We start from the raw sequence: 27,505 nt of genomic DNA, 5'->3' as shown, positions 1-27,505 counted from the left end.
GTGGCAAGCAAGTAATTTCCCTTGCGAATATCTCCCTTTGTTATAGAACTATGTGCATAACGTTTCTGTGCTGAAACGAAAGACGCACTTAGAATAATTTCTAAATGCATCTCTGGGACGTAATTCAAGGTTTACAATAAGTTCGCAACCATTGGACCAGAATTGAACAAATTCCTCGTTCGTCCTTTTATCCGAGTGTGGATACCGATCTCTCCAGTCTAAGCTGCAATACTGCCTAGGTCGATAGTTTTCCACCTCAAAGAATCAATAAAATGCTCGATACCAAGGCAAAACCTATAGCGGTGGTGTTCACCGATTTAGTAAAAAACTCATTCTCTTTCTCATATTCAGATTTTATTAATTCGGATTTGGTATAAATTAATAAATTCGAATCGAAGGACCCATCGTGTTCTTGATGTATAAAGCGCGAACGTTCTGCCAGTTCTTCTTTAACAAAGAAACCAAGAAATTGACTCCTAGTTGAATATTACCGGCCAGCTCTTCGCGGGTCATTTTCACATTACCGATAGCAACAGCCAAACACAACACCTGTGGAAATTAAACACAACCAACAATTAGTAACTGATTATAACAGTATTGAATACCATTAGTCGGACTCTGGTTAGGTCATGTAATGACTGGAAGTTGTCATAATCGAAGACTATAGGGCTTATCAAGCGAGTTAGACTGTACAATCAAAAGGAAATAATGAAAAGACCGCATCTACTTCAATCCTACTGACGTGCAATACTAATATGTCTTGCCAGCATTTCGAAGATATTCGAAAATAAGTCACTCGCATGAAATCTGGGTGACCACTTTCCTCCAATTCGAAAAAAAATTCCCGTAATGGAATCCAACGAATTTCTTGGTTTAAAATCTCATCTATTCATTTTCTATGAATCATGTATCGATTAAGAAAGGCGCGGTCAATAACATATCAGAATTGCAGGTCAGCGGCCACCCTACACGATATTAAGATCTAAAGGCTTCATATGTCTACCACATACCTTCTTCATCTGGAACTTGATGGTGGCCTTCACCTCTTCGATTTTACCGGTCATTGACTCGTTATGAGTTAACATCGTCGGAAATTTACCGGCTTTGTTCAAACCGGGTCCGAGGATACGAGGAATCTGTTTAATCAACGAATCAGACGCCAGGAAAGCATCGTATTTCTTGGCTGAAGAGAAATATGTATATATATGAAATTTCACGCGTTACAAAATGCTCATTGCTCATCGACATAAATTGATTATCCGATGATTAGATTTCCCTGATCTGTGCGAACTCAGTTGTAACATAAGTCAAGCAAAAAGTGGCCTTATATCTTAAAGATAGGTCGTAAGTTAATAAGCTGGCCATTAAATGTTGACAGGTCCTGAATCTAGACCAACTGACACCTGGACATTGTTAATTAGCCAAACCCAATTCCACGGGTATTCCGTGACTTCCTGTGACAAGTTTCACTTTGATTACAAATTTAATGACTACAGATTCCAATTTCTCAGAAATGAATATCACCACGATTTTATGTAAGGTAATACATGCAACATTATTTCATCTCATCATAGAAATTATCATATTTTAAAGGAGGGATTTTGCGATAAATTTACAGCCTCAAGTCAGGAGATAATTAAGGCTGGAAAGGAAGGAATTATTCTCAGAAATGAATATCACCATAATTTTATGTAAGGTAATACATGCAACATTATTTCATCTCATCATAGAAATTATCGCTTTTTAAAAGGAGGGATTTTGAAATTTGAAAAATTTAAACCTCGAGTCGTGAGACAAATGAGGCTGGCTGCGTTGAATGAATAAATTATTCTCAGAAATGAATATCACCATGATTTTATGTAAGGTAATACATGCAACATTATTTCATCTCATCATAGAAATAAGGTACAAAAGTGCGCAACGATACAATCAGTTGTATGGTAATAATCGAGTGCATTTCCAATGAATCTTGAAATAAATTTTGCACCAGATCCCCAGTTGCCAATCTAAACATCATCAACGGTATTATCAATCTTAAAAGATATCAGCAAGAATCGTCTGATTTACTTGAAGGAGGTTGAAGCAAGTCAATCTAAATGGTCAGGAACTTTAAGTGCAATAATCACTGGTGTCACCTCGAAGAGTACTCACTTGCCACAGTAGCAAATATAGCGATTGTACAGTATAGAAGGATTTTTCTCTGAAAATGTCAACCCCGCGAACCCAGGATTCAGATATATTTGTTAATTATATTATTCACCTAATTTTTTCACCAGTTTCTTGTTCTTGTTGAGTTTCTTCAAGCCTTCAGCATCCATGCAGGGTACGTCGTTAGCCGTGGCTTCATCCATATGTTGAGCATCTCCGAGAACGCATATCTTCATATTCGGACGAGGTACCTTCTTCAACCTAGTTATATTTCGAAAGACTATCAACTTACATCCAGAAAGCCTTTCAAATTTTCAAGGAAGTGGATATTTGGCCAACATGGCATCATTCTAGTAAATGCAATTCATGACTGTTAATCAAAGGATCAGAGTTACTCCGACCCTTTTCACAGCTTTAACCCTAAGATCTTTTAGATCTTACACAGTTCAAGTTGTGAATCATTTTTCAGTTGGGGTTTCAGTCTGTTTTAAGTAAAAACTTAAGGATGGTCTAGGGTCTTTATTACTTGCTATTCAGTTACACCAGTCAACAAATTTAGAATGATTCTATCATAACCATAATGTTTACCTGTTCTGAGGCAACATTCTTTAAACGATTTACATCTACGATGCAAATGACATTAATTAAAATGTTTGGTGACAGGCAACCAGCCATTTGGCGCCTGCGACCTCCCCAATTTATTAAAGACCCTGGGTGCAGGTCCGTCAGGTCAATAAATGAGCCCAACTTCCTGAGATAGAACTCAGGTCACACTTGAAATTTATAAATCTTCATACTTGACGGTTCCGGAGAAACGTTTGTCCTTTTGAGGATCATAATTCTTCAAAGCGATCTGCAATTCAACGGTTTCTGTGAATTTTCTCTTCTTTTTCTTGCTGCTTTCGAGTACTGCATCAACAGCCTCGAATACAGTGTCTCGTGATAACTTCGAACTGCAACATTCAAATATTTAGACTTATTTGACTTGGTTGGCCAAAAAAAATAAAAACCTTTCTTCAAAATGTAAATTAAACCTAAAGATGATATCGAGCGAGCTAAATATCAAACAATATTCGTAACTTATGTTTTCAAAAATCTTTGAATGTATTAATTGAAAATTTGGAATGACAGAAGTAAAGATTAAATACGATTTCGACTGGAGATTGAACACGTACCTCATTTTGCCGGATACGATGGCGGAAGGAAAGACTGACCTCTGAACGCGGACGATAGGCGGCGCTGTGATCGTTGACAATTTTCCCGGGAAATTTGTTCTTGCGAAAAACAAATCAAAATTGTTTTCAAACTCTTGAGAAACCTTAGTAGCCACGTCAGGAATCTACAGGAAAAGATGCTTGGTTTGTGGCATACCGAAAAGCAAGTTACTGATATTGGTGAGATGAGATTTTTAACTGTTAGCAAAATTTTTATATCAAAAATCAATTCAATCACAATCAACTGTCTTTCGTTGTCTTCTCAATCGAATTTTGATTATGGCTTTTTCAATAAATTTTTTTAAGTTATATGCTTAAAAGATATAGAGGTTGGATGCCAGGTGATAGATATTAAAAAATTATCTTTTTTTAATTATCAATAAAATTATTTTAAAGGTCCCCCTACTAACTACTATTATTAGTAGGCTAGGTTAATGCTATATCTCAGCCACCAAAGTCTCATATTGATGTATTGCGCCATAAGTTATAAAATCAAGCATGAAAACAAACCATCACAATCAATATTTAGGAAATGATAAGAAATGTTGTCTCTAATTGGTCTAGATTATGGGGTAGCTATACATGATATCAGCCGCCAACAAGCATGTTGTCTCTCACATGTAACATCTCGCGTTTCGATATAAAGAAGTTGATAAACTGAAATTTAGAAAATTTTTCAGACTGTCTGACGTTGTTGAAGAATCTGAAGTCTCCTCGTCAGTCAAAATTCACTGTATCTGTAGAAGGCAATATTGGCTGTGGAAAGTCAACTTTGATTGAATTCTTTGATAATTCTCCGGTGGTTGAGGTAAATAACTGAAACCAACCTTTATTTTCTGGTCTTGTGCTGGAGTTGAAATAGTTAGTTACCTAATCGTTGGTGGTAAGCTTTTTATAATCGGATGGGCTTATGTGGTTTGTGAAAATATCCGATCGTGAAACTAAACCACAGACAGGTTACTGACTAGAGTTGAAATATTTATACAATTTTGCTCAATTTGTTTCAGGCGATTAAAGAGCCAGTGGAAAAATGGTGCAATCTCCGTGGGCACAATGCATTGGTAAGAAAGCTCTAGGCCGTCACTCAAGGAGGGGTTCACCCTCAAAATAGAGCATGTCATATAAAGGGCACCCCGATAGAAAACTCATGGAAAATCATTAACTCATTTTTGGAACTAAAGAGGACAAGCTTGTGAATTTTAACATTTTTATGTACCAGTTTAATATTTTTCATTTTCCCGTGAAATTTTCAGCGCAATATTTTTTGGTATCCCTCTGCACCCTTCCCTTGGATCCGCATCTGGATAATTCATAATAATCCTTAAGAAGAAAACGACTTCGATATTTCATGATATTTTTTTTCTGATTATTCAGGAATTGCTGTATCAGGATCCGGTGCGCTGGAGTTTCTCATTCAACAACTACGCCCAACTCACGCGACTACAGATGCATCGCACCAAAACGGTAATGACGAATTTTCTGCAACCCTCTTCACACTTAGTTTAATTCATTCGAGAATACTGATTGTATGTTTCGGTTTTGTAGAAGAAAGCAGTGAAAATGTTAGAAAGGTCGTTGTACAGCACGCGTTATTGTTTCGTTGAGAACAGTTACAGGGAGTAAGTTCGTATATTCACAGAAAAGTATTTCTTAGTAATCGAACTACTGGGATGAAATGTGCCGATTATTGAAAGATGAATTATATTTTGCAGTGGTATAATCACTGAGTTGGAATACGCAGTGCTTTCGGATTGGTTTTCATTTATTATTGATATCGAAGACGTAAAAGTTGATCTGTTTGGTAAGTGAACCATGTGAATTCATCTGTTTTTGAATGCATGCGCAGTCAAATAGGTGGATTAATGATTGTTTGAAAACTTATCCAAATGAAGACATGTCGGCTAGTAAATTGAATTGGAAATACAAATCGCAATTTAAGAATATTCATCTATTGACAACAGGACCTGAACTCAAAACTGTGGAACTTGACCCGGAAGTTTAATTTGATAACTAATCCGATGACAACTTAACTAAATTCTACTGTTGTATTGTTAAGTATTGCTAAGTGAAGTATTGAAATCTCCAGATCTTCGAGTCTCTAAAATCTTTGTTTGTAGTTTATCTAAAAGCGGACCCTGAAATATGTTACGATCGGATACAAAAACGTGCACGAAAAGAGGAGACTGGAGACTCCGGTGTGCCATTTGTAAGTACTCAGTGATAGTAGATATTAGAGAATATCGACGGATGGAGAGGGTCTTAGATCTCTGTCAGACGAAATCACTTCATTTGATTTCGTTTTTGTCTGATTTAGGAATTGATCGAAAAGTTACACGATCTGCACGAGAAATGGTTGATCGAGCAAACAGTTGCCAAACTACCCGCTCCTGTACTGGTAAGAATTGAATTCATCCTCCATTCGGCTTTTGAATTTATTTCACGCCTGTGTTTAATGAACAACCGGTATTTCTCGAATTATATTTTCAGGTGTTGGACGCGAATAGAAACTTACCTCAAATGAAAGACGTTTACGAGTTACATCGAAGGGAAATTCTTTGTGGCTACGCGTGAAAATAACCGATTCCTCGTCGCGAGGTAAATTAACATAATGATCTGGGGCCAGTTACAGTCGTGACTTCAGTCCAAAAGTTATCTCAAATCCTAAGATTGGTCTTAAGTTGTTAGATTGGCTATAGAACTAAGTTGGTCTTAGACTGGTCTTAAGTCTAAGCCATGACTATGCAACTGGCCCCTGATTATAACATTCTCACCAGCCAAAATATGTATAGATATAAAACTGTGCTTGCTTGCATTTATCTTAAACTGAATTAATTATGGAAGTAATTCAATTATTCTAATCACAAAATGCTATAAAACTGCCTTGAAAAAGTTGATTGTAAATACATAAACTGATTGTTTGTAAATAGATGGTAAGACTTTTGTATAATTTGATGATGAGAATAAATTAATTTTAGATATTCAAAGAGTTGAGTCTCCAATTCAAATGTTGGCATATATCGGAAATAAGGACATTAAGTGTTTGTTTCTGATTAATGAATACATTTTATTCAACACTTTTCGAAAAGAAAAATATCACAAAAATTACGAATGAATGATTGGTTACTCTTGAGCCATGAGAGCAGCTTCTAGGGCTAAATCGGCTCCAGCTGTCACTGAATCCTGATCTTTCTGAAATCATCCATAAAAAATACCATTATAAATTCATTTAGTTTATGAGTTTGTTGTAGACTTATCAATTAAGTGAGGTATTTTTGTTTGAGGAGTCATTGACAGTAGAATTGAATTCACGCAGTTCTAAGATTGTATTTGATAACTTCTAAAATTTTAAAATTTTAGGTCCAGTTCCGCAGTTAAAACTCATGAGTTAAAATTAGTTTATTTTCAATGAGTCGAATCTTAACTCAGAACTACGTCCTGTACTATTTGTATCAACTTACCCTTTGTTCTAAAATGATCAAATTACTAATACGTTTTACTTCTCTCGGATTCGCCAGAAATGCCGATTCCTTAGCCATTTTATCCTTCTGTTTGCGATGATAATCTCTCAGATACGAGCCCCATTCTTTCTTTCCATTCTCATACATTCTAAAATCGAATTTCATGCCTTCAATTACAAACATCTCATCATCAAATGTCTACCATAATTACAATGTTCTTCGCTTAGTGACTTACTGTTCGAATTCTTTACTGCGTTTAGTTACTCCCTTGAATGATTCTTGGATTAGATCCATATAAGTTCTCGAACCTTCAGTACAATTGAGTTAAGGATTATCGCGATGATTGAATGAGTGGGCTAGTATATGGAATCCAAGGCTTAAAAGAATTGATATCTTGTTTCTCCTAATCGGCTGGGTCACTTTCGTAAAATGCAATAAAATTTGTAATTAGTTCATCTCGGTAGCTACTGGGTTTAAAAAGAAAGTAATGTGCAGGACAGATAGGTGGCCGGCCGGTTAAAACTTTCCGGGTATCAAGGTATCAATTTTTTAGCCCTACTTATGAAACATGAAACAGATTATAGGCATAATATGTGAAGATCTATTTTACAGGAGCCGGTTCCACAGTTATGTATGAATAAGAGTTAAATCAGTTCATTTTTGAGTTAACTTTGGGTGAAATTGAGTCACAGAGATTTAAGTAAAGGATATGGAGGAAGATTGTGTATCTCTGTTCGTTGTATTTTGATATCGCAGCCTGATTGTTGACGCAGGTTTTTCATTCTCATCACCTGCGCGACGAGAGGCGATTGTCCCCTAATGTTGAACACGAGTTTCGTAAAGTCTGGACCTTTACAAGCTGGATGTGACTACAAAATAATGATTCCGATTCTTACTACTGAAACTATGATATTCTTGAAAAAACAGTAGACTCCTAAATTATTCCAATGCTTCTAAGACAAATTATCACTTCTCGAAAACAAATTTTAGAACCATTGAAATGGAATGTGTGTGAAATTTTACAGTCTGACTCCTAATTATCACCTTGAACACAAATCTCTGCTCCTAATTGATTTGAGTTAGGAGTCTACTGTATAACAATACATGTATTATGAGCTTTCATCGAAACAGAAGACCCTACTCGTGTCAGAGATAACCACATTCATTACATCGACTTACTTCCCTTTTCTTCTTAAATGAAGAATTCCAGAATTCGTCGGATTTCCGATTTCCTCCTTTGTTACTATTAGAAGCGTGGTACGACGATTTATCTTCTATTTCATCGTCGGGTTGTAATTCGTCGATATTTTGTCCTCTACTGCGAAGTAAAACACGTTTTTGGTGATGATTTTGGGCGTCGGCTACCGTCTCAATTTCATCGGTATCTCGTAATATTCCTCTGAGCGGATGCGCCGCTGCACCGATCGATCGATGAGTCGATGAATGTTTGCTGCTTGTACTGCGATTTGAATTCAATGTCGTCTGCGAAGAATGATGACTTGGAATGTCCAAATCGAATGTCATCGTGCTCGAACCTAGATAGATATGGATCGAGTTTAATATGATTATGAATAAAATATTGCCTTTCAGGGAAGCCAGTTACCTTGAAATTTGATTTTATTTTCTTCAAGAAAGTAAAGGAAGTTTGTTGAAATAGTTAAATCTGGGTAGTCTCCAAAGTGCTTATCTTTGAACAAATTATTTCAGGCCCTTAAAATGTGCTAACTTTTTACAAACATTTCATGAAGTAAAAAGTGCTTACTCGTGACTTTGGTACCCCAAATGACTTTTGCCCTAGCTCTACTACTATGAGCCCTTTGTGAATAATGGCTGTGCTTCTCTGAAATATGACTCAATCTCCCATAATAACTTACTTTTCTTCGATGGTTTATTCTTATTTTGCATCATTTCTTCGCGGAGTTTAATGTTTGCGGGTTCGAGTTCATCCAGATTCCACTTTTTCCATGATTTCGGAGCCGGTTTCAATCCGACGACCCACAGCGATATAACGCAATGTAAATTTTCTTTGAAATCGTCGTTGAATTGTCTGTACGAATCAGGAAACGCCGCACAGAAGGTAGCATACACGGATTGAGCCAGAAGACTTGGATATGACTGAAAATTGAAGATTGAGAATACTAGGAATACAGTAGACTCCTCCAATACTCCAAATAATTTTTTTTTCATTGAATAAGGTGATATTTCGAGTAAGATATGTCTTTGTGTTAAGAGACAATTCAACTTGAAACTTTCGAGTTAAGAGTAGTCTACTATATTGAGATTTCACTCAGTACAGTACCTGTAGAAATGCTTCTTTCATTTCAGCTGGTTGTAAGATTAATTTCACATAATTATGAGCAATTCTGTTGAACAATTTCTGCTGAACGCAACCGTCTTTTTGAAATTTCTCCAAGAAATACCACCAAAATGAATCCTGAAAATAATAACAAAACTCAGATAATGAAATACAGTTTTCTATGCTCTAAAATTTAAGACATATTGAAACCTAATAATGACCATACCACAAGTATTGCTTGAGACATTTGCGATGAAAATAACTTCGAGAAAGTCTGACGATAAGTTGGCTTTTTCCTCAGATCTTTTTGAGCGCTGGTGACTTTTTCAAGGATTTGTCTCGGGTGAACATCACTGGGCAATGGAGTCAGTTCGTTCGATTCATAGCCCGGAAACTGATGAAGTTCTACAAACTTTGGTTTATTGCTAGTCTCCTTCTTCGCTGTTTGCTACATATAACAATTAATGGAAATTAATGGAAGACAATGTACTCTATAAAAATCAGACAAGTTTAAGGGCTGGCATACATACACTAGTTTTGCTGTGTGAAAGACTGACTTTCGATATTTTTTTCACCTTATCTGTGGTTCCGATGCCAAGCGCTATAATTATGTGAATTGTGAAAGAAAATAAATAGCATGACAGTGTAGCATGCAGTGAAATATATACAGTAGACTTAACCTGAACGCAAGTTGAATTTAATAGCGATTAAACATAAACCCGTTAGAACCATTGCAATAGAACTGGAGCAGAAATCACAAGGTCCCTTGTGTCGCGTGAGGGGTCTACTGTAGGTGAATCCATCATGCATTACAATATTTATGGTTAATTAATTGAATTAAATTAGGAAATTGCAAACAACACTTACTTGACTTAATTGCATAAAGACCGGCAAATTGAGTTGCTTCTTTTGCATCCTTTTCTGAAGAAAAATTCAAAGAAAATCTACAGTTTATGGAGAATTTAGATAATTTGATTAAGATTAAAACTATCAGCCTAATGTCTATTTCAACTTATGAGTCATACAATGAAGGCCGATCATCAAAATACTATAATTACCTCTTGCTAGCCTGTCTTGTATTCTGGTGTTCGTAGCTGCCTTTTCTTTGTGCGTCTCCTCATCTTCGGGATAATCTGAAGCACGACTCTCCGCGATCAGCTCCGTATAATGTTGCAGTTTACGATCTAAACGACTTACTCGTTTACTGACATCGTCAATCGAACCAACAAGAAACGCTGTGCAACATCAGGTTAAAAAAAAAATAATAATAATCCACCACAATTCGAAAAAAAAACGTGTTTGATTTAGACAGAGTCGATAAGAAAACAAGCCCAGGTAAAAGTGCATATCCGCACCTCTCCGCGTAAACGGTTCAATCAATAATGTTCAATATCATTTTTTCAGATTCAAAATATCATCAGCAATTCAGTAGCCTACATTGCCATTGGTTAATTTTAAGATATCTTCACTTAGAGAGAGTAGAAAGATTTTAGACAGGATTCTGTCAGTGTCATTCAGCAGATTGCGTCAATCACGAGAGGTGCGGATCTGCATTTTTACCCAACAAGCCCACGCAATGCTACAGCCATTTTTGGCTACACACTAAATTACTCCACAATGTCTGTCAACAATTCAATTTCATTTGCAGTCAAGCCCAAGGCACCCTTGTTTGTTGTCATGGTCTGAACTGCTTTAGTTTGCAACTCGATAAGCTCTGTGGGAAGATATCGGATGACACATTTTAGAATATTGAAATCGTGTCAAGTGTTTTCCATCGATCATTCTCTACTGTACTATTTAGTAGTCTAGTCTCCCTATCAAAAAACGATAAATTGACCAAAAAAAATGTCAAAATTGACCAAAAAAAACTTCCAACATTAACAGCAACTTCACTTCGATCATTTGACGAAATAAATTAAGAAGAAGAAAAGGATACGAGATTTAGTGTTTTGCCGTCTCTTAAGTCTTTGTATTTTTCTGTCTAATTCATCCCTGGATTCTTCTAAACTTTCTTCAATGTAATGCATAGGCGATCCAACTCTATTGATGGCCGCCATTTTGACGCTATCTCGGTTGCTATGTATTTCGCGCACCGACTTGAAACGCACCGGACCACAGTTCCGGTCCGTAGTCCGTGACACATCCGGGACATTAACCCCGCAGCAATGGCGTCGTTGGAGGCGAAATCCGCGGCTGGTAGCGGTAAAAAACTAGCAGATTTACGAGTTGTTGACCTGAGGTTACAGTTAGAAAAGCGTGGTTTAGAGAAAGCAGGAGTGAAGGCAGTATTAGTCGAGAGATTGACCAAGGTAAGTGTCTTAATGAGGTTCATTTGTTGGTCCAAATGTGGGTTGTGCCACGGCTCGTGAAGTGATTCCGAGTATTGACGCTAGGTGGCGTGCCAAAAAGTACCTATCGATTTCCACATTCATTGTTTTCTATATTTAGGCTTTGGAAGATGATGGCGAAAGCGTCGAAACTTTTCGATTTGAAGTTTCTGAGGTGTCGTCACCCGCCGCTAAAAAGACACCGAGAAAGATTGAAGGTAAGTCCAGTCGCAAAGTTAAGTCTGAAAAATATCTGATCGATCTCAGAACTAGTTTGAACTGAACTATCTTCAACTCTATTTCTTTGCTTTCAGCTACAGCTTCATCAACAGACGTTAAAGAAAAGGTTCAAGAGGTGAATGTTGATTCTTTGTTCATTCCCTGACTGCATGTAAATGTTCAAAATTCGCTAAAAGGCTTCAATTTTCTTCTGTTGCAGAATGGTGAAGATAAAAAAGATGATTCTACAGACAAACCAGAAGACACAGAGGTATGTCATGGTTCGACTACAGTTGGACTTACTGTTCCTCTAACCTAGCCCCACACAGCCACTAACTTGGAAAATCTGGAAAACTGGCAAATTTTTCTAAAAACTTAGAATATTTGGGGATCAGGGGCCGGTTCCAAAAGTGGTCTTAAACCTTGAGACTGGTTGTTAAGTTGTTAGATTGGCTCTAGAACTAAGTTTGTCTCAGACCGGTCTTAAGTCTAAGCCCTGTCTATGGAACCAGGCCCAGCTCTAGATTTAAGCTATTTACTATACTCTATATTTCTTTATCAAAATCATTTCTTTATCAAAATCATTTGTAACATTTTAATCCAATTAATTTATCTGCCGCTGATTACCTTTCGGATTTTTTTGTATATTGAAATATAGAATATCAGGAGATTTACAGGTCATGAGGAGCTGAAAGGTGGCCTAAACTGTATTTTTTTTTTCACCGGAATTACATGTATTTTTCTGAAAAAGAATATCTGCTATTTTTTAGGATGAGAAAATGGAAACAGAAACGACACCGGTGAAAGGTAAGGTAGTTATAGAGTGCTACGTGATAAAGCTCGTTTCAGGATGCTAGAAAGAGTTCCACATAAAACAGTTTGAAATACGCGCTTATAAATCTCTCCGCTTCAGTTCGATGTGATATTTGAGGGACAGAAATTCCGCAAGCTTTGAATGGGGCAAAATTCTTTGAATTAAGGTTTTTGTGTTAAAATATTGTGGAAGCCTCGAGAGATTTGTGAGTGTGAGTTTAGTTACTAACCAGTTCTAATTAAACGGATACCCCCAATGAGAATGGTTCAAACTTCGAGAGCAAGGAAGAGACGTTATGTGGTTGAAATGATAGGATTGCTGTTTCTTGAGTCAAAGAATTCAACGTGCTGTTTTCATAGTCAGATAATGGTTTCCAATGTTGAAGGATCATGTATGGTGTGGTTATGGATTTGCTATTCCGATTTCAACAATTTCGTCATGATGTTTTTATGGTTATACATAGCATGAAAACTTGAATGACTACTGAAATGGAGTGAATTGAACATTCTTAATTCCCCCTGTTGCAGATGAATGATATTCATTGCATATGAAGGAACACATTGTGAAGTGGAGAAATTTTATGAATTGTTGAAAATTGGTGGAAACAAATGATTCAATGTGAAATGAATCGATTATCAAATTGCTGGTTCATGATATTGCTGCTATCTCATCAGAAGTTAGTTCTGTCATCCTCGAAGAAGAATGAAGGATTGGGGAGAGGTTTGTCTAACGGCTTCAAGTTCAAGCCTCTTCTGAATTGATATTGATGATGGAACAGTTTGATATAAAATGGTTGTTGTGTAATGGGCATTTACAGATTATGTGCTGAGAGGGAATCAGCTTTAAATTGTTGTTGTTCTTCAGGACAGAAGTGATTGCTGATGGAAAATGTGTCTTTTCAATTTGGTGTTGAGATGGTGAGATTCTGAGCAGTTTCACGTTTGTTTATGGTTTTTTTCGAACAGTAATGTGAAACCAAGCCAACTGAAACATAATGAAATTCACCTCCTATTCGCCTCCTAGTAGGCCTCTTTCCATCCATGGTATTCATGAGGATAATTTTCAGCTTGTACAGTGGACAGAAAAAGCATGAAAAGCCGAATTGTCATTTAGCCAGCCTGATGCAATATACGTTAGGTTCTTTAAGAGTAGAAAGTAAAATTTGTGCAGCCTGTTTTGAAAAGTTATTGTATTCCGATGAGGATGAGAAAATGGATCTTGTGCAGATTGTCCTCCTGTAGATTTTTACATAATTCATACTGAGTGCAAAGGCATAATTTCATATTCCCTGTTTTAGTGGTATTGTTCTTAACGTGGAAACTCTTTTCTTTCAAATCATCGAACATCCTGAAACTTGCTGCATGAACCTTTTTTTTTGTGACTGGGTAGTTGTTGGTCTCTATCCCTCTCTTATTCTAACCCCGACACACCGGTATGTAAAAAAAAAAAGCAAAACATAAGAATCAGATTTTTTCAACCAAATATTTTGCATTGAATTTCCTGTAGCTTCTGAACCGGTAACGGACAAATCATCGGGGAATGCAGCGAAGACTCCGCAAGTTAAAGTCGATAAGACGGCGGCGAACGACTCGACGTTAGCTCCGCCGGATCCGTTAGACGTATCGGTGAAGAACCCGTTAACGATCGAAGACGCGATTAAAATGGACACGTCGCAAGAGCCGCGAAACGACGACAGCGTTTCGTTAGTCGTTCACGTCGACGATCAAAACGATTTGGACTACGACATTTACGGAACGCCGGCGAAAAAAGCGAAAACTGGTCCGGACGGCGACAAGTCCGACGAGAAAACCGATGTTCGCGCCACCGGTGAGAAAACGACCGTCGCGGCGGAGGCGACCGGTAAATCCGCCAACGGCGAGAAAGATGACGGATCGAAAAGCGACGCAGCAGTTAAAACAACCGACGTAGAGAAGACTGAAGAAAAGTCGGCGGAAAATGGAACTAAAACGAGGTTTGTTTCTACTTGTATATAATGATCATCGCAGATGGCAGACCCGCCTGGGTTTGTAGTCGGCGGACCCGCCTGGGTTTGTAGTCAGCAGACCCGCCTGGGTTTGTAGTCGGCGGACCAGCCTGGGTTTGTAGTCGGCGGACCAGCCTGGGTTTGTATGATGAAACTTTATAGATAAAAAACCGCGCTATGCTTTATTGTTATTGTTTAAAAAAGTGGTTTTAGTTGTAACTCCCGGGAGTATTGAGTACTGATTATTTAAGTATAACCGGTTTAGTTGTGGAGACGCTTGCGTGCGTAGATCAATACGTTACAGTGATAGATGTAAGTTTTACGCGAAATCATATAAAATCAGGATCTAAAAACACGTCACCGAGCATCGAGTGTTCGTTTCTGGTTGATGACAGTCAGCGAAGTAGACAAAGATGGCCGATGTCAGTGATGACGGAGAAGAGGACTACGAATCTTGTTTTTGTGTGCGCAACAGACGGACGGAACAAAACTGGAATTGATTTTGATCGGGAGGGAGAAAAATTGTGCGAAATTTCTGATGAAAGCGATTAGATATCGGTCAATGTTTCTACTTCAGTAGCTTGATGCTTTTCGTTTAATGTCGAAAAATCACTAGCATTTATTTGATGTTACGAATAATATATACAATTGTTTCATCATTGTCCATGTGTTTCCTTTTAGCACCGGTGACGCCGCCAAGACAGCTAAAGATGGCAAAGGTAACTATCGGTCGATATGAAGTTCATTTCGCCAGTTTCTCGACGTGAAAATCGATTGATAACTGATGATTTTCATCGTGATTTGCAGGGAAACCGAAGACAAGCGGAAAGAATTTGTGGGTGAGGGGTTTAGCGGCAACGACTCGAGCTACTGATCTCAAATCATTGTTCACGAAACATGGCAAGGTAAGAGTCACCGATCAGAGTTCGACTCCATCCGTCTACTAGGAAGTCCTTCTTTTGGAAAAAGTTTGGACAAACATCATCTTTGTCCTTCTTTTTGACTCTAAGTCCTTCTTTGGATGAAAAAGTCCTTCCAAATTTGATTTTTATGTATTTTCGCGTGCAATTTTGTCGCAAATTCGACTGTTGAAGTATTTTATTACTCATGCCTGGTAATTCAATTATCAGTAAGATTGAATATACAGGAAAGTGTTATGGAATCACCCTGAAATGTATGACTGGTCTACACAACTATTGTATTCCGGCAAAGACATTGCGAAAATGCTCCCTTATGGGCCCTCATTATACTGGAAATTACTTCTTTCCGAGCAAAAATTTCCCTCCTTTTGGGGTTAAAATTGCCGGGAAAAGTCCTTCTTAGTACTTCTTTTTACCCTGGCCTTACCACTGGAAAACCTGACTAGGTTGTTGTTATAACTAATGAATTTTGATTATTTGTGAAAGGTCGCCGGGGCGAAAGTTGTTACCAACGCGAAGTCACCGGGTTCGCGCTGTTTCGGTCTGGTGATGATGTCCTCCGCTGAGGAAGCGACAAAATGTATCGAAAATCTGAATCATACCGAACTTCACGGCCGTTCTATAACGGTTGAACGGGTAAGTAAGCGCCACCTCTCCCCGAGTAATCAAACTATGCATTTAGTTACTTTGATTATGAAGAGGGATTTGCTGATCGGGATTATTTTTTCTTGTTAGGCAAAAACTGATCCAGTCAGCAATGTTAAGAAACCGGTCGCTAAAACACCACAACCGAAGAGACCTGAACGGACTCACGAAAGATCCAAATCGGATACGAGTAGGTTCACTTTCCTTGTAAACACGTATTGCCTAAATCCGTTAAACCGGATGAACTTTGTTGATTGATGTTCTGTTTGTTCCAGTTAAGAAACGAGCGCCGCCGAGTGTGGAAAAACGTAAAGATGATACTAGTAGTAAGAAGGTTGATCCGAAGTCTAAAGATGCGAAAAAATCAACTTCGCCGAAGAAAGCCTCGCCGAGCAAGCCGAAACCTACAACGGTGAAAAAGACACCAGAAAAACCGAAGGAAGAACCAGTTAAAGAGGAGAAAAAAGAGGAATCGAAGACTACGAAAGAAGAGGTGAAGATTGAAACGGCGGCTATGGATGTTACGGCTACTCCTGAGTCTACTTCGGGCGAGCAAAATGACAAAGTCAAATCAGAAACGAAACCCGATATAGCGGAGAAAAAAGACGAGAAAACTGAGGCTGAAAAAACAGAAACGACAGCAACGGTGACAAAAACACCGGATAAAACTAGCGTCAAAACAGATGAGAAATCGCCGCCTAAAAAATCACCATCATCCGTTAAATCGAAAAAAGGTTCGCAAGACAATTTAGTAGAATTATCATTGTTTTGAATTGAGTGTCCGTACTGTAATGACTTTATCATTGTTTTGAATTGAGTGTCCGTACTGTAATGACTTTATCATTGTTTTGAATTGAGTGTCCGTACTGTAATGACTTTATCATTGTTTTGAATTGAGTGTCCGTACTGTAATGACTTTATCATTGTTTTGAATTGAGTGTCCGTACTGTAATGACTTTATCATTGTTTTGAATTGAGTGTCCGTACTGTAATGACTTTATCATTGTTTTGAGTGTCCGTACTGTAATGACTTTATCATTGTTTTGAATTGAGTGTCCGTACTGTAATGACTTTCGGTTTCTTATTTTAGATGATCCAAAATCATCGTCTTCAACAAGATCAAAATCCGGTGATCGTCGTAGCACGGGTTCTCATCATTCTTCCGATAAAAGGGATGCTGAAAAGGTAAGAACAAGGGAATTTATTTTTTGACTCTCATTTCAAAACAGCTCAGTATTCCCATTTCAACGATAAGTCGGGAAACTTTCTTATCTTTAAAAAAGTCGTGGAATATTGCGGGATTTTATCTAAAAAGCTATAAATCCGGATCTGATAAAGTCTGGGAAATTTGGTGAGATTGCTAGATTGCGTATAAAATCAAACAGTTCTCGACTATGTCTTACGATCAAGGGAAGCTAGCTATATTCTTAGCAGAAAAAGCCAGTCAAGTGGGGTAGAAGTGGCCGTCCTGAAATTGTAAATTTAAATTTGAGTAAAATGTTTCGCAGGAGAGAAGAGAACGAGAGAAGATCTACCGACGTGAAAGAGCTATTCGCGAAGCCGAACGTAAGAGACGTATGATCGCAGAGAAAGAACTACGCAGACAACGAGCGATCGAACGACAGCAGAAAGACGAAGCCGTGAGATTAGCTCGAGAACGTGAACGACTCAGGTAAATATTTATATATAACTACAATTACAAAATACTTTCGTCGTCAAATTTTGTACTTGTCAACTTGATACACAAATACTATCAAATACTGTCATCTCCGTCCTGCAGTTTGTCGATTAACTTGAAAATGAGTTGTGTTGCTTTTCCGAGTCAAAAAATGATCAATTGAATTTGGAAATGAACTCAAAAGAATCTGAGGAACATTTCGAAAAATCTGTCAAAATACGAACTACTCTTAATAACTTCAGGATTGAAAGAGAAGAACTGGAACGCGCGAAAATCGAAGCCGAACAATTAGAGCGCGAACGAATCAGACTCGAGCGCGAACGAAGAGAAAGAGAGAGATTATTAGAACGCGAGAAGGAAGAGCAGAGAAAATTAGAGCAGCAACGGTAAATATGGGAATAATGAGAAATACCCGGAATTATTGAGAAATAAAAATCAAGGAATAGTCGGGAATCTTGTATAAAAAGCTAAAGAGATCGCGTAGAATCGAACAGTTTCCGTCGATGTCTCATGTATTTGACTGCGTTTTAATTCATTGAATTCTTAGCCGATCAAATCGGTAAAAACAATGCAAGTGTCAGGGAAAATGCAAAGTAGCCATCCCGAACCTTTAATAAATACATATGTATATTAAATGAATTGACTAGCGATGCGGTTTCTGCTTGTTGCTTCTGTTAAACGCTGTCCGTGTCTTGTTTCAGTTTGGAACGTGAACGCGAGAGAGAACGCGAAAAAGAACGCGAGCGCGAACGTCAGCGAGAAAGGGAACGTAAAGAAAGAGAACGCGTTGATCTGGAGCGATGTGCTCCTAAACGATCGTACGACTCGAGAACGACGACGACTAAAGACGATCCGTTCTGGGACAATAAACGAGCGGCGACGTCCGCAACCACGACGACGAACACGCGGCAGACAGAACGAATATCACCGAGTTTACGACCAGGATTCCAGACGGACAGAGAAAGATGTAAAGAAAGGTAACAATTGATGACTTCTACCTTGTAGTGCGTAAATATTGTATTCTTATCTCTCTATTTATGATTCAAGTTCAAGAGGATTGTTTCGATTTGTCCGGCTTTATGTAATTGTGCCTTGAATTGAAAAATTTTAAAAATCTGGAATATATTTGTGATTTGAACAATGCTGTATTCTTAGTTAAACAGCATGAAAAAGGTCAAAATATAAGGGTGTAAAACATGTGCAAATTCCATAGTTTTCATGAGATTTGTAATGGCATTGATCTAGTTGCCACGGCCTGAATAAACTCAGTCTGAATAAAGTGTCGGTTTCTCGTAGGTTTATGGAATTCGAGCGCGGTTCATCGAAGAAAGACGCTCGCGATCACAGTCGAAGCAGCGCCGCAACGACGACCACCACCACCGATCCTCACGATCGACGAGTCGAGAGGTACGATCGTAGGAGTAACCCGAGTGAAAGTCGACGCGAGGATTCACGCGAGGTCGTCGTGCAGCGAGGAAGTGGATCTCGTAGCGGCGACGATAGACATTATACGAGTAACACAAACACCAGGTCAGTATCTTCACCTTTGATAGCTCTCAAAAACTCAGGGAATCAGAAAGATATAGAAAAAATTAACGAATTCTCGGGCAATTTGACAATTTTTGCACAAAAAAAAACCTGGAAAACTCTGGCAATTCGGATAAACTATTGACCATATTTTACAGTATGTGATTTATTGAAAATGAATAAATTATAACATATTTAATTTAAACCAAGAAATTCTCGGATTTACTCTGGGAATTTGTAAATTGGTGGAAAGTGGCCACCTTGTCCCAACTACACCCACTTGTTTGACTTAAGTTTGACTGCTGGAATAACAGGATATTTTATAGTCTGCAGCCAAAGTGTTATTTTCAATTCTCTAGTTTTATCACATCTTAATGAAACATTATTTGCAGATATGAAAAGCGTCAGTCTCCACCGAGGAAACGAGATGATCGAGTGAGTCACACGACGCGTGCTGCGACACGTCGAGATCCGTCTCCACCTCGTCGGTCTACTGACTCACGAGCTGAGTGGAAATCTGAACGGTCGAATCTGACTCAGAATCAGGACCGTCGATATCAATCAGGTACCATCAATATATTACCATTATCTTGGATCGTCCAGTTTCACAGTTGTGAGTTAGCATAGAAATTGTAATCAGTTTGCTCCCTGTCGAATATTAACTCAGAACTGTGTTACTGGGTCCAGGGTTCTTACTGATCAGGGAAGTTAGGAACTTCTGACTCTTTTCCTGGAAATTGGGGAATTTTTGGCGTCTCGTTCTTGCTTGTCACGAGTGCCACAAGGAACTCTTCTAAAGAAATTGCCTCCACCAGAGATAACTTAAAATCTAGGGGAATTTTGGTTCGAGGGTAAAATTCAGGAAAATATCAGGGTATTTTGGACTATCGGATCTGTAAGAACCCTGAACAGCATCATTGCTTCATCCTGCTTCCCGATGTTTTAATCGATTTATAAATGAGTTGTTTATTTTTCATAGATCAGCATTCGAGACAGTATAATCAACCACAAGGTGGCGGTAGAGATCAGTGGTCGGCTAATAAGCCGTATTCTCAAGGACCGGTCGGACACGGCAACGTTATACGTAAGTTTCTCCGCAGTTTCCCCTTAGAATACAACTAGTTATCAGTAATCGGATCATCGGGAGTCTGTATGAAATCAATAATATGCAACTCTTGATGTCGGTTTGTTCTAGCTGGTGTTCTTCCATTGGCATGTTTACCCAGGGTGGTCACTCTCCTGGAAGTTGAAAAAATGTTGAGGAATTTTCTTTTATTAATGAAATGGGGAAGATGGAATTTAAAAAAAAAAAGGGGGGGGGAAATATCAGGGAAATTAGTTAAGTCAGACTACGTGCAATCGAACATCTTATATGTCGGGAATAGGCAGGGAAAAGTTGAGAAAAAAGCAAATGAGTAAAGAGTGGCCACCCTGTTCTTGACTACCCAGGGAACTGACAGAACCGGTCTTCTCTTGAGATTCTTAATTCAGTCGAGTGGCCGGTTTCTGGTACCATAAACTATTGCAACGCATGATAATTGCACGATTATTAACAGAATTTGCCGGTTTTAGAATGAATTATCTGTTTGACAGGGAAAACTTAATAAAGCGAAACAACTGATGGAAAATGTAAACCCGTACATACATACTAGAATCAGTAAGTCTGTGTAAACAGCTACTATACCACTCAACGACACGTTCAACATTTACAATTCAGTTTGATTTTTTCGTTACGAACAGGAGAAATTTTTCCTCTTTATTTGTCACGATATTTTCCCCCACGATTAGTTATTTGCACTTGTCCTCGAGATGAATGGCAAGAATTACATTTTAGACAAACCCTAACTGCACTTCCCGAATTACGTGTATCATTAAAAAAAATAAAGTGGCTTTGGGATAAATTTCTTCCTTGTTTTGATTCTGGTAGAAAAACATTCTAACCGGGTCATTATTATTTGTGTGCTATTACGTATTAACAAAGATTTTGTATTTCCGTTGAGAAACGAAAGATTTTCCGCTAATACCGACGTATATCTCATTTTCCCTGTTATTTGTAACTGATTTGTTGCTTGGAAGATTGTTTTCAGTGCGTTGGTATCGGGTTCACATTTTCCTCAGGTGTTTGGTCTCCAAAAAAATATTGATGAAAAAAAAATCATGGCGTTATATGAAAGTTTAATGTAGGATGGTGAGAGTGGGTGAAATTCCTAAAGGCTTGACTGCTAGCAGTATTGAGGAAGTGGATATTTTGTTGATCTATCATAAATTTAGTAAACGCTATTTTGCCGACATCTATATCCCCGGTATAATAAGATATACTAACAAATATAACAATACGATTAATATTCCGTTAGTAGGTTTAGAGTTATGGGCATGATATTGTTAACTAGGATTATTTCTAAGTCAAAATATCCACTGCCTCGAGATGCCCAATCTTCTTGCGCAACTGACAATGCTGTCGTCTGTTTTACAGAAGGAGCTCATTGGAACACTGCCTCTAACAAGGACGCTCATCCTCACAATCAATGGGGCTCGCAGAATATGCCCGGTCAACAGATGCCTCGTCACCAGTCAGACAGATGGCCGAACATGAACCCGCCGCAACAGCAACGCCAACAACAGCCGCATCAATCCGGTATGGGTATGATGCCGTCGCAACCGAATAGCGCGTACCTCGGCGCGGCGGCTAAAGCTGCCAGTATGATGTGGAATAATACATCGTCTAATTCAAACATGCCGCGTGGTCAGGACATGCGTTTCGATGCTTATAAAGCATTAGGCAGCGGCGGTCAGGGCAGCGGTGTCCGGCGTTATTAGTTATAACGAAAAAAAAAAACTCCATTTTAAAGATAGGGCCGTATTTTTTTTCTTTCAGAACGTTTTTAACGTGTAATTAAATTTTACTGAATGTCGTTTGTCGTATAGGGGGTGGAATTCACCCAAGTTGATATTAATATCCGATCGGTTGTTTCTACAGAAAGTATTGGATCTGAGTTGGATTCTGATTATATATGTATATAGTACTAAATAAATGTCATAAGTTGTACATAATAAGTGTATACTATGAAATTTTCTAGCTAATGTTCAGTTTAGAATTGATAGGTTTCTCTTCTGGCACTAACTCGGTGTATTATATGATGTAGGCCATCTGAGAACCATAGGCTCGGTAAAACTACCGGGTCGTTTCATTATTTTGAGCTACCTCAAAATACGTACGGTTCATATACGGCTACTAACATAACCGGTTCAGCGCTACCGCTGAATCTGGATGAATTTTGAGCCACCTCAAAATTGAATTTCGAAATATCTTAACTCGTAGCCTAGTTCAGTTCACTAGGTACAGTTCTGATCTGATAATCGGGTGTTCCTTTTAGAATTCTTTATTTTATACTTGTCTATCCGCTAATAGTCAAATACGTCAAACTAAAGATTCATTTTGAGAAGAAAGGTCAGCGTTTAGGCTTTGGAAGTTTGGCGTATTTGACTGTTTCATATTTCCGTTTCATAGGTTTACACGCCGCACCTCGGTACAACGCCGCGTATCATTCGGCCGCGCAGTACATCAATTCCGGTTTGACGACTAAAGTTTGGATAATCGGTGATTCGATCGTTTACTGGGCGATGATGGAAGCCGGACAACGCCCCGAAGGTCTGTCGCTCGGTTTGAAAGATATGGAATTGGAATGGTTGGGTCATCCGGATCTGCGATTCAGAGATACGCCGAGTTATCTGGAGAGTCGGCTGAAGATATGTTCACCGCCAGACGTGCTGGTCATACACGCCGGGATCATAGACGTTACCGAGAGCAGTTTAGGCGACGTCGTGTCGTTGTTGAGACAAGGTCTGCAAGCGATCAAAGATTTAGTCCCGCACGCTCGTATCATCTGGTCGGACGTTATACCGAGGCATTACTATTTCGGCGCCGAGTCGCAGAAAGGAAAAGATATGACGCGAAAGCGCATGAATAAAGAAGCTCGAACTATTTTGAGGTTATTGTGCGGACAAGTGCTGAAACACACGTCATTCACGTGGGATAAGATAACGTTTTTTCAAGACGATTCAAAAGATTTGAGCGCCGCCGGTAAGGATGTGTTCTTGAACGATTTACGTCTGGGTATAAAGTTTTTGATCGATCATCCGATGACTCCTGCGTATCCAGTGGAAGAAGTTCCGTTTTGAAGCGGAGTGACCGCGAAGGGACTCATGACACGTGTATAATCGGATATTTGAACGCTTGAAGATGTGTATAAATCAATGAAAATCAAAGCCGCATTTATGAAATGAATAGATGTAAATGTACTATGTAATTTACCCGATATGATTATAACCACTTTGATACGAAATAAATCACTATATTCTATATGCAAATATCATCTTCAGTAACTGGGTTTGAATTGGTTGCTCAGAGGATTGGCATTACCAGTTCGCAGAGGATTTGAAAGGATCCATGAACGACTGATTGAACCGAGGATTTTACACGCAAGCAATGATCGAGGAGAGACAATAGATATTTGACTGGACTTGTGGGAGAGATACGACAAGGTCGTACAGCGGAATCTCGTTGCACCGAACTGCATGGGACCAGAAAATATGTTTCTTGAACTGATAGTTCATTAAATTGGGTATGAAATTAGTAAAACTATCGTATTCAAGTCAAAATCGATGATTTAATTAAGAGGTCCTGCTGCACAAACTTCTTAATCGAGTTTGATCCTGCCCAGACTTGCATGAATCAAGACATCTCCATTTAGTTGATCGGTGTAAGAGTACCAGGATGAAGTATAAAGGAAAATAATGGCGTTATTTGTTCTAATTATGTTTATTAAACCCATATATAAATTATACACATCACAGATAAATAGTCTCAAAATAAACTGAGACACAACAAACATTTGCACTAAATTTTCACAATAGAAATGTCTCAATTTATAGCTAGTAAAAAGAGCTCAGAAAAACATCAATTTTTGTATGTACACTAATAGTTACGGCAGCAAAGCTTTTTAACATTAAGCAGTATTATCTGAATAATATCCAAAAATACATATGTATTTTGTGATATATATATATATTATCCAAGCACCATGAACTGAAAAATTGGGTGTAGTTTTAAAGTTTAAAGTAGATAAAAAATCACCAACATTGCACTCGTAGATGATGTAGTAATTTCTAAATCGTAGTTTCAAGTAGTGCAAAATAGATCCTATAATCATTTAAAGTTTCATAATAAAAATTTATTCATTTCTTTATTTCATGATTTTCTGTATATCGGTTATTTTTTCGTTACGATAAACGATTTTGGTTATCATTCGGCATCGATCATGATTTACTGGTTATATCCCTGTAATCGAAGAGTCGTCGGGTACCGGGCACGATGGGTCATACATTTATTTTTGTCGATGGAGATGCTGTTCTTCTTCGTCGAAATCTCTTTCTCGAGACTCATACGACTGTCGATCAGATCCTTGCGCGAATTTTCTGATTCGTTCAACTTCTGCGTCAAAGCGTCCATCGACTGCCCAATTTCGTTTACTTCACCTACGAGTCTGAAAAATAGTGAGAATATTAAGATTTCAAAATCAATACGAGTGCTTTGAGCATGTCATCCGTGGAAACTGGAGACGCCCTTTACAAATTGCTCAAATCTTTATTTTTGATAATTTTAACGATTTCCCTATGATTTATGTCGTTAAGATGCAGCGATTATTTATAGACATATGCTTTATCGGAAAATATATTATCAATATTATTATTATCATTATCAACCTCAGGTCAGTTCCATAATTGAGACTACAGTCCAAAAGTGGCCTTAAATCTCAAGACTGATCTTAAGGTGTTAGATTAGGTAAAGAATTAAGATGGTCTTAAAGTTTAACCCAAACCGGCCCCTAATCAATAAATATTTTTCACTGAATTCGGCCGTTGATTTTGCTAGAAATTAGGGACTTACTTGTACTGGGCCGGATCACGGCACAGATCAACACCGGGACGATATGAACGTTTATGAAGTCGAGTTTGCGCGACCTTCATCGGGTTTTCTTTACCTCTGCTCGCCTTCTTCAAATCGGTTATGTTGTTTTCCATGCTAGAGATATCGCTGCACACCTTCATAAAATAACAATTGAAACAGGTCATTTATTTTTCAATCAATTGGCAGAAAATTCAAATCAATACGCCTGAAAAATTGCTAACATATACCGTTTTACAGAACTGAACCTTGTCAATACGATTCTTTTAAAAAGATGAAACTCATTTATTACAATGATTTCAGCACGCTCCAGCTAACATATTTATATCAATCCAGATTTGGATAATTTCACTTTCGCCCACAAGGTGCGTATCAACAAGCTTGCACTGTACTCGAGAACTTAACGGCTGAATTATTTTGAGATTTTTTCCAAAAGTCAAGTTAAACTTCATACATTCTTTCAATAGCGCTTTTTCGAATGTAACAATCTTATTTCTCGTACCTTTTTCAGATGTTCCTTTAATTTAGCGAGAGCATCTTCTAATTCGTCGACTCTCTTAGCGAACGCCACGTCGACGGTATCGCATTGTTCTCTCATATCTCGCGATGTATCCTGCAGTACGTTATCGATCAGCGTCCGCAGTTGTTCCGACGCCATTCGTTCGTGTTCAGCGCGGACAATGTTATCGTGAGAAAACTGAGCCCAAGATTCCGGTGTCGATTGACTGAAATTCATCAAATAGTAAAGCTGTCAAGCACATGTTAAGAAATCTACGTATTTCAGTCTTTGCTTAGCGACTTCTAGGCTACTTACACTTCTTCAAATTTGGCCGATCCCGCATAGAACTGTTTGTTAGTATCTTCGTTTCTCAACGCCCCGCATTGCGCGTCAATTATTTCCGCTTCATACTTATCGCTCCAATCCAACTCTAAATCTTGCTTAGCATTTCTGTTGAACCTTGAGGAGAAAGATGAAAATAGATCATTAGTTAAACTGTAAATCAGTAGTTCAATCAATAGAGATTTAGAAATCGTATGATGTGACCGGTCATTTTGAATAAATCTGAACATGTAAGAAAGAAATCTTTCTAAAACATTTGGTAGTTGATAAATCTTCAAATTGCGTGATTTTTAAATATGTAAATCATCAGGTTGTTTTTAATACCAAACCATACATAAACTTACTTGATTTGTTTTTCACATTGGTCGATAGTTTTCTTCAACAAATCTTTCACATTGTTGATAATCTCAACTTCCTATAAATATAATTATCGATACTTAAAACAACCATTCTCAGTTTTGGGTCAAATAAAAGATTCAAGGCTTTTCCTTCAACCGACAGTTTTACCTTTAAAAGTGATAATTCTACTTCATCTTGCACGCGATCCATCGCTTGACGTTGCTGTCTACAATTCAGGTTATCGGTTGCTATGTGAAGAGGGATTTCAGTCGCGCGCAATGCGTTCTCCAATCTCTTCTTCTGGGCGAGCAATAAATCTGTTTCGGCGATCATATCTTGAATTTCGCGATTGAGTTCGAATTTCCAGAAGTTCGTATCGTGCAGTCTTTCGCCGAGTTTCTTCGTGACGTCGGCCTGTGTTTTATTCGTGGTCGCTTCTGTTTCTTTGATGACCTGTTTCGATTCATGGCGTACTCTTTCGGCCTTGTCTCGGTCGGTGAAAGATTGAAAATATTTGCTGTAGTTGCCTTCGTGCCATTCGGCCGGATTGTACTTCTGCGATCTGTAACCCACTGTCGAAATGCCCATATCGTTTCCAGTGTTGCCGGTATAAACCGTCTCAAAACTGACTGTTCTTTCAGCTGGCTGTTCAGGAGCCTCAGGGGCTTGTTCTAGAGTCATGTCAACTTGTGGCATCTTGCAGTATTAACCTTGATTGAGTAAATTTGCAGGAAATACGATACTTAGCTCCGAGGTGTAGTTGAGTCAACAGAGAGATGTCTATGTTTCACACTCACTGCAGACCTGAGCAACCAACACAGTACTGTTTAATCGTTGCTATTGACAACATACGGGAAACTATAAAACGAAAACTCGTAGTACGAAACGTAAATGCGTGATATTTGGTGTTTATGAAATTGAATTTTCTTTATGGTATGGACATCATATTGATTAAAATATAATAATTATAATCATTAATTTCCAAGATAATTTTTCTCGGTACCGGTCGTCAGTTCAGTATGGTTCGGAGCATTCCCAACTTATGTCAAAAGTGTTTCTTTTATTCCTGGCTTTCTATTTTCAAAGTATCACATTCTTGTGACATAGTTATAGCTAATTCTTCATCCGTT

The 27,505-nt window shown here is 38.3% G+C and overlaps 5 protein-coding genes across 7 annotated transcripts; 2 read left to right on the top strand and 3 right to left on the bottom strand.

The window, feature by feature from the left end:
* Window positions 1-340: 340 nt before the first annotated feature.
* Window positions 341-3,401, bottom strand: LOC141903818 (large ribosomal subunit protein uL1-like). The gene is made up of 5 exons (XM_074792150.1): window positions 3,324-3,401; window positions 2,946-3,101; window positions 2,261-2,409; window positions 1,011-1,183; window positions 341-549 (listed from the first exon to the last, which is right to left on the bottom strand). The coding sequence occupies exons 1-5, from the start codon at window positions 3,326-3,328 to the stop codon at window positions 379-381; spliced, it is 654 nt and encodes a 217-aa protein (XP_074648251.1). The 5' UTR covers window positions 3,329-3,401; the 3' UTR covers window positions 341-378.
* LOC141903817 (thymidine kinase 2, mitochondrial-like) lies at window positions 3,394-6,830 on the top strand. Its single transcript, XM_074792149.1, has 9 exons — window positions 3,394-3,542; window positions 4,043-4,170; window positions 4,370-4,423; window positions 4,737-4,826; window positions 4,908-4,981; window positions 5,075-5,163; window positions 5,480-5,568; window positions 5,677-5,757; window positions 5,850-6,830. The coding sequence occupies exons 1-9, from the start codon at window positions 3,500-3,502 to the stop codon at window positions 5,931-5,933; spliced, it is 732 nt and encodes a 243-aa protein (XP_074648250.1). The 5' UTR covers window positions 3,394-3,499; the 3' UTR covers window positions 5,934-6,830.
* LOC141903816 (protein FAM227A-like) lies at window positions 6,439-11,173 on the bottom strand. Its single transcript, XM_074792148.1, has 12 exons — window positions 11,053-11,173; window positions 10,175-10,351; window positions 9,984-10,037; window positions 9,647-9,717; window positions 9,343-9,564; window positions 9,120-9,254; window positions 8,695-8,935; window positions 8,000-8,355; window positions 7,533-7,689; window positions 7,056-7,134; window positions 6,821-6,968; window positions 6,439-6,551 (listed from the first exon to the last, which is right to left on the bottom strand). Exons 1-12 carry the CDS (start codon window positions 11,171-11,173, stop codon window positions 6,483-6,485), a joined length of 1,830 nt encoding a protein of 609 aa, XP_074648249.1. The 3' UTR covers window positions 6,439-6,482.
* On the top strand, window positions 11,135-23,583 carry LOC141903815 (uncharacterized). 3 transcript variants are annotated; one of them, XR_012619098.1, is made up of 20 exons: window positions 11,135-11,425; window positions 11,565-11,661; window positions 11,758-11,798; window positions 11,883-11,933; window positions 12,433-12,469; window positions 13,983-14,448; window positions 15,142-15,179; window positions 15,268-15,365; window positions 15,867-16,016; window positions 16,116-16,215; window positions 16,301-16,759; window positions 17,116-17,210; window positions 17,534-17,697; window positions 17,946-18,089; window positions 18,405-18,680; window positions 19,000-19,233; window positions 19,623-19,795; window positions 20,210-20,314; window positions 20,824-20,887; window positions 21,704-21,750. XR_012619098.1 is itself a non-coding variant. In XM_074792146.1 (20 exons), exons 1-20 carry the CDS (start codon window positions 11,282-11,284, stop codon window positions 23,407-23,409), a joined length of 3,705 nt encoding a protein of 1,234 aa, XP_074648247.1. In that variant the 5' UTR covers window positions 11,135-11,281; the 3' UTR covers window positions 23,410-23,583. The 3 variants fall into 3 exon arrangements, 2 of the variants coding, with proteins under 2 accessions (XP_074648247.1, XP_074648248.1); XM_074792146.1 differs by lacking the exon at window positions 20,824-20,887 and adding an exon at window positions 22,739-23,583 and having other exon boundaries at window positions 21,704-21,865; XM_074792147.1 differs by lacking the exon at window positions 20,824-20,887 and having other exon boundaries at window positions 21,704-22,725.
* A 459-nt stretch (window positions 23,584-24,042) lies between these two features.
* On the bottom strand, window positions 24,043-27,202 carry LOC141903563 (tektin-4-like). The gene is made up of 6 exons (XM_074791735.1): window positions 26,544-27,202; window positions 26,381-26,451; window positions 26,010-26,153; window positions 25,698-25,920; window positions 25,178-25,332; window positions 24,043-24,773 (listed from the first exon to the last, which is right to left on the bottom strand). Exons 1-6 carry the CDS (start codon window positions 27,069-27,071, stop codon window positions 24,554-24,556), a joined length of 1,341 nt encoding a protein of 446 aa, XP_074647836.1. The 5' UTR covers window positions 27,072-27,202; the 3' UTR covers window positions 24,043-24,553.
* Between the last annotated feature and the right edge of the window lie 303 nt (window positions 27,203-27,505).

This window comes from Tubulanus polymorphus, chromosome 4, assembly GCF_964204645.1.
Source record: "Tubulanus polymorphus chromosome 4, tnTubPoly1.2, whole genome shotgun sequence".
In the NCBI taxonomy this organism is placed as follows: domain Eukaryota; kingdom Metazoa; phylum Nemertea; class Palaeonemertea; order Tubulaniformes; family Tubulanidae; genus Tubulanus; species Tubulanus polymorphus.
The sequence above is the reverse complement of the archived record's forward strand: the minus strand, read 5'-3'. Positions and strand labels throughout refer to the sequence as shown.

Coding starts and splice junctions, on each gene's coding strand:
- LOC141903818 (XM_074792150.1), bottom strand. Junction 1,184..2,260: donor GAAACTGGTGAAAAAATTAG/GTGAATAATATA, acceptor ATTTCTCTTCAG/CCAAGAAATACGATGCTTTC. Junction 550..1,010: donor TCAAGTTCCAGATGAAGAAG/GTATGTGGTAGA, acceptor TAATTTCCACAG/GTGTTGTGTTTGGCTGTTGC.
- LOC141903817 (XM_074792149.1), top strand. CDS start 3,500: ATGCTTGGTTTGTGGCATACCGAAAAGCAAGTTACTGATATTG. Junction 5,569..5,676: donor GAGACTCCGGTGTGCCATTT/GTAAGTACTCAG, acceptor TGTCTGATTTAG/GAATTGATCGAAAAGTTACA. Junction 5,758..5,849: donor AACTACCCGCTCCTGTACTG/GTAAGAATTGAA, acceptor TTATATTTTCAG/GTGTTGGACGCGAATAGAAA.
- LOC141903816 (XM_074792148.1), bottom strand. CDS start 11,173: ATGGCGGCCATCAATAGAGTTGGATCGCCTATGCATTACATTGAAGAA. Junction 8,936..9,119: donor TGAAAGAAGCATTTCTACAG/GTACTGTACTGA, acceptor TTCAATTTTCAG/TCATATCCAAGTCTTCTGGC. Junction 6,969..7,055: donor CGCAGTAAAGAATTCGAACA/GTAAGTCACTAA, acceptor ATTCGATTTTAG/AATGTATGAGAATGGAAAGA.
- LOC141903815 (XM_074792146.1), top strand. CDS start 11,282: ATGGCGTCGTTGGAGGCGAAATCCGCGGCTGGTAGCGGTAAAAAACTA. Junction 18,681..18,999: donor AGAGAAAGATGTAAAGAAAG/GTAACAATTGAT, acceptor GGTTTCTCGTAG/GTTTATGGAATTCGAGCGCG. Junction 19,234..19,622: donor ACGAGTAACACAAACACCAG/GTCAGTATCTTC, acceptor CATTATTTGCAG/ATATGAAAAGCGTCAGTCTC.
- LOC141903563 (XM_074791735.1), bottom strand. CDS start 27,071: ATGCCACAAGTTGACATGACTCTAGAACAAGCCCCTGAGGCTCCTGAA. Junction 25,921..26,009: donor TCGGCCAAATTTGAAGAAGT/GTAAGTAGCCTA, acceptor GATGAATTTCAG/TCAATCGACACCGGAATCTT. Junction 24,774..25,177: donor CGTGATCCGGCCCAGTACAA/GTAAGTCCCTAA, acceptor ACTATTTTTCAG/ACTCGTAGGTGAAGTAAACG.